The following is a 13,834-nucleotide window of genomic DNA, read 5'->3' as shown; positions in this document are numbered from 1 at the left end:
TTTTACGTAATGCTCAACAGTCAATTAATTAATGGTAAAATTAATATTTTTAATAATATTTTTCACGTTAGTTTATTACGATTCCTTCGTCACGTAAAGTGAGCTGTTGGTCTGTCGAAATTTTACGACGTTCGATAAATCGTGAAAAGGTTTCTCTACACCTTTTTCTGGATCGATTACTAAGCCGAATTAAAGAAGAGTAGTCCTCTTCTGAGAGGAATAAAGAGAGAGAAATATCGTTCGTTCTCGCGCTGGCGCGCACATATACGCGTATAGAAATCTGTGGTAGAACGAGAGGGACATCGTCGGAGAGCCTAAATACAGGGTCGAAAAGGAGAAACGAATTACCTACGAATCAATCCCCACTACTGTTCTCCGTATCGGTCTTCTGCGAGCGGTCTCTTTTATCCTCTTCCACTTCGCTTGGGAAAACGACCGCGGTCTTCTCACCCGGAGGGACTACCTTGTATTCCCTCCCCCTTCTCGTGTCCTCTCTTCCCTCCGTTCACCTGCCTCTCCTCTCCGCGTCTCTTTCGGTCTCCCCTCGTCTTTAGAACGTCTCCATTAGAAGCCGTCGCGCCTTCGGGGTCCGCGCGGTCTCCTAATTTGCCTACCGATCCGCACGATTTCGCTCCAGGTATCATGGTTCCTGCCCCGAAGATCGAGCATGCAAGACACGAAGCACCAAGCAATTTATTTTGAGCCTTTGGTACTTGCGGATTGCAGGCGCTTTGTTGGCCGTCCCTCCCTCCGCTTTCGTGGTCCTGCCGGTTCCTTTCCCTCCCCCCGTTCGTCCTCCCCCTCGCGCACCCTCCACCATCTTCACCGACCGCAATCTTCTCGCCCGAGGTGAACCTGGTATTCATCGTTCTCGTTAGTCGTCGAACATCTTCATCGGGAGCCAATGGATACCGCGACGTCTTAATAACGCGCCTGCCGATCGCTGGGCTTTCCTTCCCCTTAATCATTCCGATTCTCACGACTCGCACGTCGCGGACTGGCATTTTGTTTTGCTTGCATCCCCCTCATTGCCGCAGCTCGGCTCTTATTTCGCGCGCCTTATGAAACTTGAGAGCAAAAATACGCATTAAACGCATATTTAGTTTTATTTTTTATAATTTTTCTTGAAATTCTCATGAAATTTTGCATTACAACGCCATTCACATCTCATAATACCACTTTATTTAGACGAGAATTAATTTTTACACTATACTTGCAATCATAAAAACATAATGGTTAAAATATATTGCTAAGCGTCAGTCATTAATATGTCTTTCTACAAGCAAAATACTTTACAATGCTTGAATGAAAAAAGTTCAAGAGTTAACAGGTGACTCGTCAATAACGTACGAAGTGAATTAACGGTAACTCGTAGTGTTCTCTCTTCCGGTAACGCTGACTATTGAACTTAGAGTCAGCTTAAATCGGCCAGGTCTCCGGTAGATTCTGCGCGAAATGTTATTTATCTTCGTTATCAACTGGTTCCGTACGATGCGTGCTTTCGTTGCAAGCGGATCTTCTCCACACGTCTTCCGGCGAATACGAGAAGACGTGCACTTATCGGACAAGCGTCGAGTTTTGTAATGTATTCACGAGTGCACGGTATTTGTTTCGAACTATAGACCGCGTATCGCCGGCCGGTGGTGCATGATTTTACCTCTCCTTGAGGATATTCGCAGGTAAACGCGCATGAAAATCGGTAATCACAGTCTGCGTATCGTGGCGCGCGCTCTCTCGCTTTCGTCCCGCGTTTCATCATCTCTTCCGTGCAATTTGATAAATATTCCGCACCCGCCAATCCCGTATTCCCGACCCTCGGAACCACGCGTTCTTGTAATTTGCAACAAATAATAAAGTAATAACGACATTAACGTCGCCTACGCGCGAGAAGATTCGCGCGGCTGCTTTAGCCGGCTTAAATCAGATTATGTCTATCCTTCGGCATAAAGACAAAGAGGGACAAAGAATGAGAGAGTCCTCACGGCATCAATCACACTCGGACGTGTGCGTTATGCACGCGCGATGTGTGCAATAGAGAATGGACGTAATTAGAGCGCGCGTGTCATCTACGCTAAAATGTAGTCCGAAGCTCATTACCGAGGTGCGCGGTAAAAAAAAAAGCGACCGGTCATCAATCTTTGCGAGTCTTCCACGTGAAGATAATGCCCTACTTATCAAGCTGCCAAGTCGACGATAAACTCGTCCCGTCCTCGCGACTTACTCGCCACTGCCTCCCGAAAACTCTGTAATCATCCGGCGTAATTACTAAATAATTGTTAGTTAGACTTGATAATACATCGCGCAGCTTGATTCACGACGCCCATATCAGCGCTGCTCGTAAAAACCATCTCGCGGTATAACATTCCTGTCGCGATGATCCGCGTAAATTTCAACAGTTATTATTTTCTAACGAATGGATTCTCTGTTCGTGTATTCCAATGCTTATTGATTTTTGCCGATGCAGTCTCTTCTTTTTGATGCCGCGTTTGACTCATTGTCAGCCTTGACTCAGCCGACCATTACGCACGTGGGCGTCCCGCCCGGAGCGTTCGCGGCCCCGCGATTCACCCGGCTCGCAATTGCACTAACGAGTTTCACGGCGCGGCGGCGAGAGAGAACCCCGTAGAACGCATCGAACTGTAATGAGGGGAAAATTAGCGGCAGCGCCCCAACACCGAGATGGCGGCGGCACGGTTGCGCCGCTTGATTTCTTCGTGTAAGCGATTAGCGTAGCGGCTGCGCGTCGGCCAACACCACCGAGAGACTTCCTCATGTCAGGGGCGAGGCGCAACCAAATGCCCGTCTGCACTTATGCGAGCCGGCTCGTACTTAAGTCGAGTTAGGCGTTAGTTAAAGCTGGACCAAGGGCTACCTTGAACGCGAGAGGTACCGCGGCCACCCTGCGGCCGCCGAGCCGACGCTGCGGCTACGAGGTCCGTGGAATGCCGCGCCGTTTTCCTCTTTCTCTCCTGATTGATGCCGCGAGCCACGTAACTCTTTCGTATACGACGTACTTACGGTCGTAGGAAAATCCGGCTTGGAGCAACGGCTACGTGAACGCGCTCTGGATGCACCGGTACTCCTCGTATCAACGCGATCGTAAAGTGCGCAGACCACGGGTGTGTCTATGATTTTAGACGATTTTAAATTTGCGAAAAATTTCTTCCTCTTCTTGCCGATAACTTTCTGGAACGTGCCTATTGCTCTCTACTCGGAATCTTTCGGTCGATAATGATTTCGTGAGTAGGTACTCATTTTTTTTACCGCGATACCAGCATCGAAGCGCGCTAAAATTTCGCATTTATTACCGTTTTTTATTTCGCGCGCTAGGAACAATGAAATATTGTTTTCCGTTCCGCGGTGTAGTTATCGTCTTCGTTGCTCCCATCTTACTTGCTCCTCTCGGGCCGATACTTGTGTCAAAGGTTAACGAAGTAAAGGGCAGGGTCTTTGCCGTAGCATTTATCGTCACGTAAGCCAAGGGTTGAATCACGAAGTTCACGTATCTACGAGCGTGTGCGTGTGTGCGAGAGGAAAGGGCGGTAGGCAAATCGAGGCGGAGGAGCGAGAAGGCGAAGTTACTTCTTATTTATGCCGCGTGCTTACCGTGACTTCAGGGCCCGCCGACTTCGGTGAGTCGTATATCGATTGTGAGAAGAAGAGAGAAAGAGAATTTATGCACATAACGGCCCTAATGCAGGGTTACGCATGCACCGAGAATTACGAAGAGAAAGAGAAAGACGGAAGGAGAAAGGGAGAGGAAATAAAGAGAGTGAGCTCGGTCTACGTCTTAATTTCATACTCGATGCAGCTAATAATTCCGCGTCGCGTTTTGATGCCGATCGCATATCGTGCTCGCGACGGTCAATTAACGTTTAACCTTGACGAGTATCGTCTTGCATGTGCACTCAATCTAGCGCATACACGCCCGGAACATGGCCCGGACTTGATTGACCGATGCAGATTTGTCGATAGAAAATTGGACCCGCGATTAATAATTAAACGTCGCCTCAATTTTAACTTAATCGATATTATTGGGAAAGGGCAATTATCACATTACGTTAAGCGTGACGCGTGTAAATTGGTAAAATATTTATTAAAAAATTTACTTTTCATCAAAAACTTTCGTAAAAATAATTTTATTCAGACAGTTATAAATCTCACGTTACTATAATATTATATGTATAATTAGATAGCGAGATCTTCGTCTCGTTTTGCTTTCACACTTTGTGCTATTGTGGTACTAACGTACGCGATGCATCCAAACGCGTTTATGCACATGCGTTTCCGTATGTGTACTCTTCACCGGAGATATACAATGAAACATCACCATGTGAGAAACATTCAGGTGCGCGGTGAATATTCACGGATGTTACTCAATGCGTGAGAAATTATGATCCGCGAGTTGAATAGGTTGAAGGTACAGGAGGGCTCTCGCCCGCAGTGAAACAATAACAATAGAGTCCTATTTCGCAATTTTTCCGAAATCTCGCGCGAATTTATTGCCGTTTGTGTTCACGATAATAATTCGCGCGCTTACCTTAAGCAGTTAACTATCGATGGTACATCAAAGCTGTTTCGCGAAATGACAATGCGCGCCATAACAAAATTCGATACCTCCATTCATACAAAGAATTTATGATACATGTAAGAAGAGCCGCCCGTCGGAAAACACGAACAGTTAAACGACCAAATTGCGTATCAGATAGAATGTCATGTCGTGTACAAAGGTTTTCTTTACGTTTATTACGTACATCGCCGCCGAATGGGAAAACTTCCATAAATGGATCGTTACCGGAGACCAAAGTATAAATGACGTGTTGATTACGAGAACTTTTCGTGCGGCTATCGGATGGCTGTATTTTTCTGACGAAAGAAACAAGCGGCGCACAGGTTCTCTTTTTTTTTTTTTTTTTTTGACTACACCGTTGCTTTGTAACACGCGATACGCGCGGAGAAATTGTTCAACCTCATTTTATTCGCTGAATTTGGAACGCCAGATAATATTTCTGTAGCGCCGGAATATATGTATATTCTGATCATACCTCGCGTGACGCTAAGTACACATTAATGTAAACACTAGGTTTTAAAACGCACATAATACATGATACATACATCTCACGTATCATACCACAGGAAATATAGTAGTTTATTTCGGTAAGAATATTAACCGGCGTTAAATTTCGGTTTAATTATTTAAAAAAAAAAAAAGAAAAAAAAATCAGAAAGGTTTTCTAAAAACTCGTTTCTTAATGTGTAACTATGTTGGAACAAAGTTGTTCTAATTAGGAAGTTTCTCATATAAATGCGAGCCCTCGTAATGATTAATAATTGCACGATATCGCAGCGAGGGTCACAAATGTAACGTCGAGATTAGCGCTTCTGTGACTCCCTTGTTCGCGCACTTGCAGCGATCGGCGATTAACAATTATAATTATTCAGTCGAGTGCGCGGCGGGAGATGCAACGAGCGCGGCAGGCCGACCGACGATTTCACGACGACGGCTTGCATATTCCGCGCCGACGAGGTATTCGCGGTGCTGTTTCGACGCGGCGGTTGCAGCCAATTTGCGTACCTCTATAAATACAGGTACCGACGCGGCGCGGCGCGGCGCGTTACTTACATCGAGGAAATATACCCAGGCGTTCGGTCCCCGGTGTATGTCCGTATTATACATAATGCATGATTCGCTGCGCATCTCGTCTCCCGCGAAAAGAAAGGAAGAGAAAGAGACAAAGAGAAAGAGAAAGAATGGAAATCTAGCTGAATCGCGTCCTTCCGCTGATTCTTCCTTCCCTCGTGTCACACGAACTCGCGGTGGATCCCATTAATTAAGGAACGACGTGTACCTCTAGCTTGTTGAATTCTCGAGTGGATCGCGACAAACGACGCGCTTCTAGTCGACGAAAAGCCACACCGGAGTCATCCGCGATTGTTGTCGCCAGGGTGGGCAGAAGGCGCGGCCTTCCTTCGGTCAGTTGTTTTTCCGCTGATGATTAAGTACCGATAATGACGCGAATAAGTATTCGCGTAATACGCCGGGCGATCCGGCCGCGTCGACCGCGCTGTCTCGTACGAAGAAGATAAATTTCGAGAAGAAGGTAATGAGACTTTCTTGCCTCCGGATTCGTCTCGTGGGGATATTCTTCTTGCGACGATCAGCAGTCATATAACGCCATCAACCGCGTGGAAAGAATTTCGAACGGTACTGCGATGATGGATATGAATATGCAGCATGTTTGCAAAATTTATTACTCGCGCCTAATGTTTACGATCCCATCAGGTTTACGAGTTTCGATGAGTGATAGGTTACGTACGATTCGATTCAAGATAACGACGTTAATATGACGGCTCGGACAATACGTTGTTTTACGGTTTTTTTTTCTTTTTCTTTTTTTTTTTTTTTTCCACCGTCGGATTCACGGACAAGTTCGACCGAAGCACTTCTCCCTACGTTATCCCAAAACGATGCATGATCTAACATAATTTTGTTACGCACTCGCTGGTGGAAATAATTTCAAGCGTGCCTTCGTTACGTCGTCTCCGTACGTTTTACGCTGGACGATCTTGCGGCCTTAAAAGCAGGATAATTTTCATTCCCGGTAAGACCTAGGCGCGCGCAATCATTTACGCAACGAATGGGGTGTAAACTGTAAATACCTGGCCATTCTTACTCCCCGTTGAACCGAGTCCCACTGCTAAGAACCGAGAACAAGGTCTCTCTCGCGGCGTGCTTCGCCTTTCTCGTCGTTTGTAACCCAGGGTCGCGGGGGCATCCTATCGCGTAAATCCGCACACCAAGAATTTCCAGGGAAGCTACGTCGCGTTGCATACATATGCATGCGCGCCTACTGCGTATAACGCCAACGCCGGTAGACATCGGATGGAAAGTAACTGCCAATTAGCCGGAGTCCCCGAGGGAGGAAACTTGAGTACTCGTCGGGTCGAGTCGGGCTGTCGCTGTACATTTTACCGATGACTCACTTTTCATTGTCCGCGGCCCTCCCACTGTCGATAGTTTCCCAAACTAGACTTTCCCCCCGCTCGCCAACAGGAAAACGTAGCAGCTGACAGCGTAAAAGCGTCTTAAAAACGTGGCGCGAGGATGAAATACGTCTGCGGTTCGCAGGCTTCCGTTCGGTGCACAGGCGCGGTATTCGATGCTACCGGGAAAACAACAGATGCGTGAAAAGTGTCCAATGGGGACGGTTTTACGATGTCTTTTATCTCTGCGATAAAAAAAAAAAAAAAAAAAAAGGAAAAAAAACTGGCCGTTTGGAGTTGTATTTATTTTATTTATTTCACTCGTAATATTAATGTTTATTTTATAAATCTTTCAACAAGTAACATTTATTTTTGCTTCGACAAACTTCCGAGAAAGTCATCTATCTGAATCTAACGCGAGCAACACTTTTGCAATTTACAAGACCGCGACGAGCCTAATGAGATGCGATACGCGTGCTCGAGAGCGAGCGTGTACCCGCGCGGTCTTGACGGCAATTAGATAAGCAGGTGATCCGTGTACTCGTCTCGCGATAGGTTACGGGAAGTGGTTCGCGCGCGTTTAGGTTTTCGTCTCGTTGAATCTCGTGTGTCAACGTGGCGCAAGAGTCACCCAGCCCGCGCGCAAATATATTTCCCGACAATCGTGTAGAAATCCGGTTCTTACGGTAACGGAATTGGATGACAGGAGTAGGTAAGCCGCGCAGCGAGTTTTACGATGCACAGGTGCATCGATTACGCGCGTGTCGGAAAATACATCATTTATGAAAGCGACTCCGCGTTACTCGCGCTTCTACTTTCGCCGCTGTAACTTATACGTGTCAATAGAATAATTATTCCAGTTCCTTTTAAATCTCCGACAGTGCAGTCACGATGCATTCGCAGGCCGTGAAACACCATTTCCTATTTATTTCCCGCAGCCGCGGCGAGTAAAATTTATATCCAGCTTAATCGTATTTACAAATACGGACTAGTTAGATTCATCTTCGTGCGCTACCATCTCTTTTTTCCCAGCGAAATAAGCTGACATTATAAACATCGCCATAATTCATCAGCTCATTTCGCGGCGAGAAACAAAACTCGAGTTAGGGTGATATCAGTAACAGCTGGTCCATACGCCTCTTCTGATCGTTAAGTCCAGCGTACCCTCGGAAACCTCTATCGCGATGGACGATAGCCCGCTCCCGTACAACCGGGCACGCACACGCAAGGCCCGCAGGTGCGCGCGCGCGTATACACACGCAGATAACGACGTTCTTGAACGCAGATCGCGACGTAGATTTATCTGGCGCGAAGACCACTGACGCTGTTTCCTCGCGCCACCAACTCCTCCCCTTTGATAATCGTGTGTGTGAAAGGGCCCCCCCTTTCTCTCCCCGTCTGAATTCCGAATGTGCCGAGACGCGAAGCGAGGAGAGCCAGCGAGGAAAAAGCAACGCGGTCGTAAAGGAAAGAGGGACAATATGTGCTAAAAGATATTTGAATTAAAGTTCAGAATAAAAATATAAAATTCATCAAACATTAATACGTTTTAATAATATATACATGTATATGCAAGAATTTTTATTTCTCGGTTTGTATAATAATGCGGTAATATCTATATAGCAACGTTGGGAATTCGTGTACCTGCATCAGATTCTCGGAGGCGCTTCGTCTTCGGGCATCGGCTTAGGGACTCGTGTATGTACACTTGAGGTGTTTGTATAGGCAGCGGGTAATCGAAGTCATACGATACGCCACAATTTTCTTTGGGAAAAACGAGAAGATTACGTAGTGCACGGAGCCGAGTAACCGGTTGTAGCAGAATCATCTAACTGTTTAAAGCACAGCGCTGATAGATCTGGTGAAATGTGCCAATCTCCGAGAACGCATCTACCATTTAAAGAAATTAATAACTGTAGACTTAAATTTCAAATTTAACATCTGAGAATATTCACTAATGTATGTGCGATTTATTTCTTTCCCCAAAAAAAATCTGTTGGTATATCACCGTTATCTGTATTATTTGTTATTAATGATACGATAAATTTATGTGGATAATCGTAAATTTTTGAGGCGATTAGGATTACGCGCTTTTCGCGGCGGATATTATTTAATTAACGACAATAGCGGAGTTTAAATCAAGCCGACTTTAACACGGCGTGAATTAAACCCATTGAAGTCGCGCCTGTCAATCGTACTGAAAATTATTATGCCCGTTGACGTTATATTAGCGTGATTTCGATCCGCGATCGATTCGCGGGGTTCGCATCTCGGCACTTCGCCCGTACCATTTACCCGCACGAAGAATTAATGTTCGCGCAAGGAATAAATTCCCCTTTACACGGCAAAATAATTCTCGTAAAATGCGCACGCCGCTATATTCATAATTTAATGGCCATAATTTACCGATAGCTATATATCCCGAGCGTTGCTCGTGCCTAGGCAAAATATTACGTGCGCCCGTACTCCTTGGCCGCCGCGGCGATATAAATGCTCCGCGGATGGGCGGTCTTGATCGCGGCGCGTATAAGCAGGTAGGTCAGTTAGCCGGTGAAAATTGCATCAGCGCGAGCCGAAGGTAGTCATCACAACCCGTCTCTCTTTCGCGCACGCATAGACAATCCCGAAAGCGCCGCGCCGTCATTACCGTACACACAAAATGCCACGCGATATAAGTGTATCTCGCAAATAATGTCTTAATCTTGGAAACATTATTCGTTATGCGAGATACGGAGATAGGGAAGGCCATTGTCTCGGTCGGAAGTGTGTTTCTGTTTCATTAATGCGTTGCACCCTGTGCCGCGAATAAAACACATTGTACCGCAGCACGCAGAATGGATACGTCTGCCGGTGTTAAACCGTTCGGATCATTAAGCACTGTCTAGTTTCGATAATAATTTACCGCTCAGTAACTCATCAGACCTTGGTAAACCTGGTTAACGATCGTGTCCAAGTTGTATAGATTAGATAAATTAAATTAGTAATTATTTTAAACCAAGCTATTCAGTCTGTTAAAATATTAATTATTTGGAAAGAAAAAAATTTTTAGAAATAATCGAGTACTCAGCAAAAAAAAATAACATCTAATTATTCACCACTTTTTGATCACGAGATTAGTTTATATTTACGGTATACCTATTCTTCGAGAGCAATCGCGAAACGCAATCTCGCCTGTGATAAATTCGATTAGGAAGTTGATAAAATCAATTATTTTACACCTGCGCGTACATTACGGAGGCGAGTTTTGAAAGAGGCAGCGATAGAAATAAATGTCGAGTAGGGTTTAGCAATTCACCCATTCGTCAGCCAAAAGCGATAATCACGTGGAAGTGAGCCTCCGACCGTTAGTATGACGTTGTTTCACGCGGGTAACGATCCTCGAGATCTCATTTACAGTACAAATTAGTCGTAGGCCGGTCCTCCGTCCTTAATGGCCGGTCGGCACGCAAAGAAGTTAAGTTTAATGAAGACCGCGCGTTATCCGTGACGAACCGTGCGCGTCCGCGGCCGGTGTGCGAATGTGTGCGCGACCGTGCTCTCAGCTCACGCCGGTTGAATGCAACTTAAACGAAGATTTATGCCGCGACGCGTAAATATAAACAACAATGTGCAATCCCCGGGCGCATTGTCCCGATGTGGTAGACGCGTGAGAGCCGGGCAATGCGAACTAATAAGCTCGGCATCCAACGCGCGCGATGGTACACGCGCGCTCGGCGTCGTGCCTCTCCTTCGCGCGTACGCGGATCACGCGTGTCTTACACGCGGTCTGCGAACGACGGCAATGATGCGGCCCGCCGCGTCTTCCGAGACTAATCGACCGGGGTGCAACGGAGCGACCGAATCCATCCTCGTCTCCGCGAGAAGACCGTTTTTTGCTCCGCGCCGGCGGAAATTTGTCTGTCGCTGCCTTAATACACCGGCTGTCAGCCGCGTCGACGGTGATCCATCTCGGGATACTTTTGGCCAAGTAGACCAACTCATTTCTCATACTCGAGGTCGTTGTTTTGCGACACCGCCGCGGAAGCGACAAGCAATTCGACATCAGGTTTACACTGCGTGCTACACATTATTTCTCGTTAGTGAATTTAACTGCCGAGGGACGAGGGTGTAATTAAAATTTGTTAAAACCTCGTAACCAAGTAAATGGATTTCTTTGAACGCATTGTAATAAACCGAAAATTAAAAGATAGCGATAAAAACAAATGTTTACGCCGTACGAATGGGAATATATTATAAAACAAATATACGTTGGAACTGGAACGCAAAAAATAAAGAAACGACGGCGCTGCTCATTTACGCGATAAATTGCGAAATTTAATAGGATCCCGAGAGACGCCACACTCGCGCCCGAGCATCTCGGAGCGCGTCGGTGTTACCGTGAATCATATCCCAAGAAATTGCGCAATTAATTTTCGCGAGCGGATAGGCGCGCCGGGAGAATACTCGTAAATCCCATTTCCGCTTTTACGCAGGAACAGAAGTAAAGTATAATACTCACGCTTATGTCCTCCATGCTGCAATTTCCGACATGCATTAATCCGTGATTGGCACAAATTTCCATGGGCGTCGAAAAACGTAAATAAGCGAGCGACGCACACGAAACAGCGTACCGTCGTAGGAAGCGCGCCTTCCACTTTCAATACGCGCGCGATATTCTTCCTCGAGTAAATCACGCGCTGATTGACTCGGCAGGAACATCAAGGCTTCTTCCTTCCGCGGTCATCACTCAAAGAAACCTAGCCGATCAATCTCGCCTAGAAATAGCGCGCACCGCGTCTCATTGACACTCGCCGGGTCGCACCAAGTCGCTTCTCTATGTCGTTCCTACGTCGATATACGGCACGAGGGGTATACGCACACGCGATGCTCGCCGCAAGATCGCCGGGAGGGTCGTCGGCCGCGGCAGCCGGGGTGGTCCACGGAGCGTGACATCCTCCGTATCGGTCGTCGAAGTCTCCACACGCGCTTTCGGAGAGAGACCCGCGGGCGAATAATAGTCCGGGCCGCTGACCGGAATTACGACTTTCGAGGGATCGTACGTCGACCTCGATCATTCGCGGCCATCCGACTCCGCGGCCACGAGACGCCCGCGAATTCACGAAATCTCAATCGATTCAGGTAAAGCCGTTTCAAGAGTCCGTCATTTGAAGGACAGTCGGCGTAGATCCCTCGCCTCGTTCTCTCGTTTATCTCGCCGGGCGGAGTACATCGGTCGAGAAAAAAACCCCGGGACCACACACAGCCGTTAAGAGGCGTTCGGGAATTACCACGGGCGTTCACGAGAACGTAGAATACGGGCAACCGCGCCGTGAGAGATAATACCGAACGTTCCCCAGCTCGGGCCGAAGCTCACTGAGTCGACTCGACTCGACTCTTCTGGTGCCCGCCGCCGCCGCTGCCCGGCAGGTCTGCCCGCAACGCAACGCGTCGCGGTGGAGGGATCGCGAGGCTGACGGAGCGGGAGTAAGGTAGACTAAGGGGAAGAAAGAGAGAAGCGGGAACGACGTGGTAGAGCGAGACGAGGGGTTGCGGGGCCCTAACCAACGTGTCCCCTCCATCCCGTCCCACTGGGTGCCCACGGCTTCGACCATTATCTCTTCTCGGGCAGCTCCGCGCGAGACGCTACGTGAGGCAAGGGCACGGGGAAGGGTTCGAGGGCTTTATTATATTTACGAGGCGTTATCGAAGCAATCCAACAATATTGATTCCGCGCCGCGAACCGATCGACCATCTCAAAGAACGCCCAGCCACGGTCCCTTCTATGCCCGCCACGCTACCGGAGGGCTCACGGCGCCCTTATTCTTTTCACCCGTGTGCCTTTGACTTCGACACTTTTTATTTCGCTCGCCTTTCGCCTTTAATACCCCGCCGAATGCGATCGAATCGCCGCGCGTACGTTTTCTCCGCGTGAATTACGCGGTGACCGTGGCCTCTCCGTTGCTTCTGTTGTTCCGTTGCTAAAATAAAAATTAAAGTGGGTTGAGCTGCGTCGTAAATCCGTCTAGTGATCGCGATCAGGTTTAAAGACTGAGAATAATACATTAATTTCATTACGATTTTCTCGCTCGACATCTTCCCGTTTTATCTGCATTAGTCGCTCGAAAACTTAAAACGTAGACGTTACATTTTACGACCGCGTTACATGAAAAGTAGGCCATGTTCTTGTTCTTTATAATTTTAATTCCGTCGCTCGAAGACTCGATACTTTTATGACAATGCTTAAAAATGTATCAAACTCTACCTTGACATCGTACAGCCTCGCGCATATAAATTATCTCATTAAAAACAAGAGTAAAGAGAAACTCATATTTTTCGATTCGCGCCAACTGCCCCGCGCCGTCGTAAACATTACGAAACAACGATCCGTTCGTGTTTTCGCACAGTTACAAGCGAAAGGTGTTACATCTTATTTTTACGGTAACCGTAAAAGGAAGTTTTCAGATATTTATCGCATTATGCGTCTCGTTATTGTGCACACAACTGCATTATATTTTATTCGCGACACTATCGCGTCGCTTAATCATAAATTTCATTTATAATGTGCTACAAATTATTCTAGAAATCAATTTTATTATTTTAATTCTAACTTTTTGAAGATCAATTTTTAATTTTTTAATTTTTTCTTTTTTTTTTGTAAATCAATTTAGAGATTATTTATTTATAATTATCTCATAATTAAAATAAAATAAAATAAAAATATATGAAAACTAAATACGCGGCTAGTTTTGCCTCAGCTCGTCAAATTATGCTCTTAGCGTAATCTTCACGCATTAGTCTTTTCTCCCAAGTCACTTTAATGTAAATTACATTTTGTGCTCCGATGACAACAAGGACAAATGATATCATCTGT

At 46.6% G+C, this 13,834-nt stretch overlaps 1 protein-coding gene across 1 annotated transcript in view; it reads right to left on the bottom strand.

Annotated features, from left to right (window-relative positions):
- The window catches only part of LOC139102784 (uncharacterized), a 63,595-nt gene extending 50,110 nt beyond the window's left edge, over nucleotides 1-13,485 (bottom strand). The window contains exon 1 of the mRNA XM_070656928.1: nucleotides 11,483-13,485. Coding sequence (XP_070513029.1) covers nucleotides 11,483-11,545 — 63 coding nt within the window. The 5' untranslated portion in view covers nucleotides 11,546-13,485. The remainder of the gene's footprint in view (nucleotides 1-11,482) is intronic.
- Between the last annotated feature and the right edge of the window lie 349 nt (nucleotides 13,486-13,834).

This window comes from Cardiocondyla obscurior, linkage group LG05 (assembly GCF_019399895.1).
Source record: "Cardiocondyla obscurior isolate alpha-2009 linkage group LG05, Cobs3.1, whole genome shotgun sequence".
Classification (NCBI taxonomy): Eukaryota; Metazoa; Arthropoda; class Insecta; order Hymenoptera; family Formicidae; genus Cardiocondyla; species Cardiocondyla obscurior.
The sequence above is the reverse complement of the archived record's forward strand: the minus strand, read 5'-3'. Positions and strand labels throughout refer to the sequence as shown.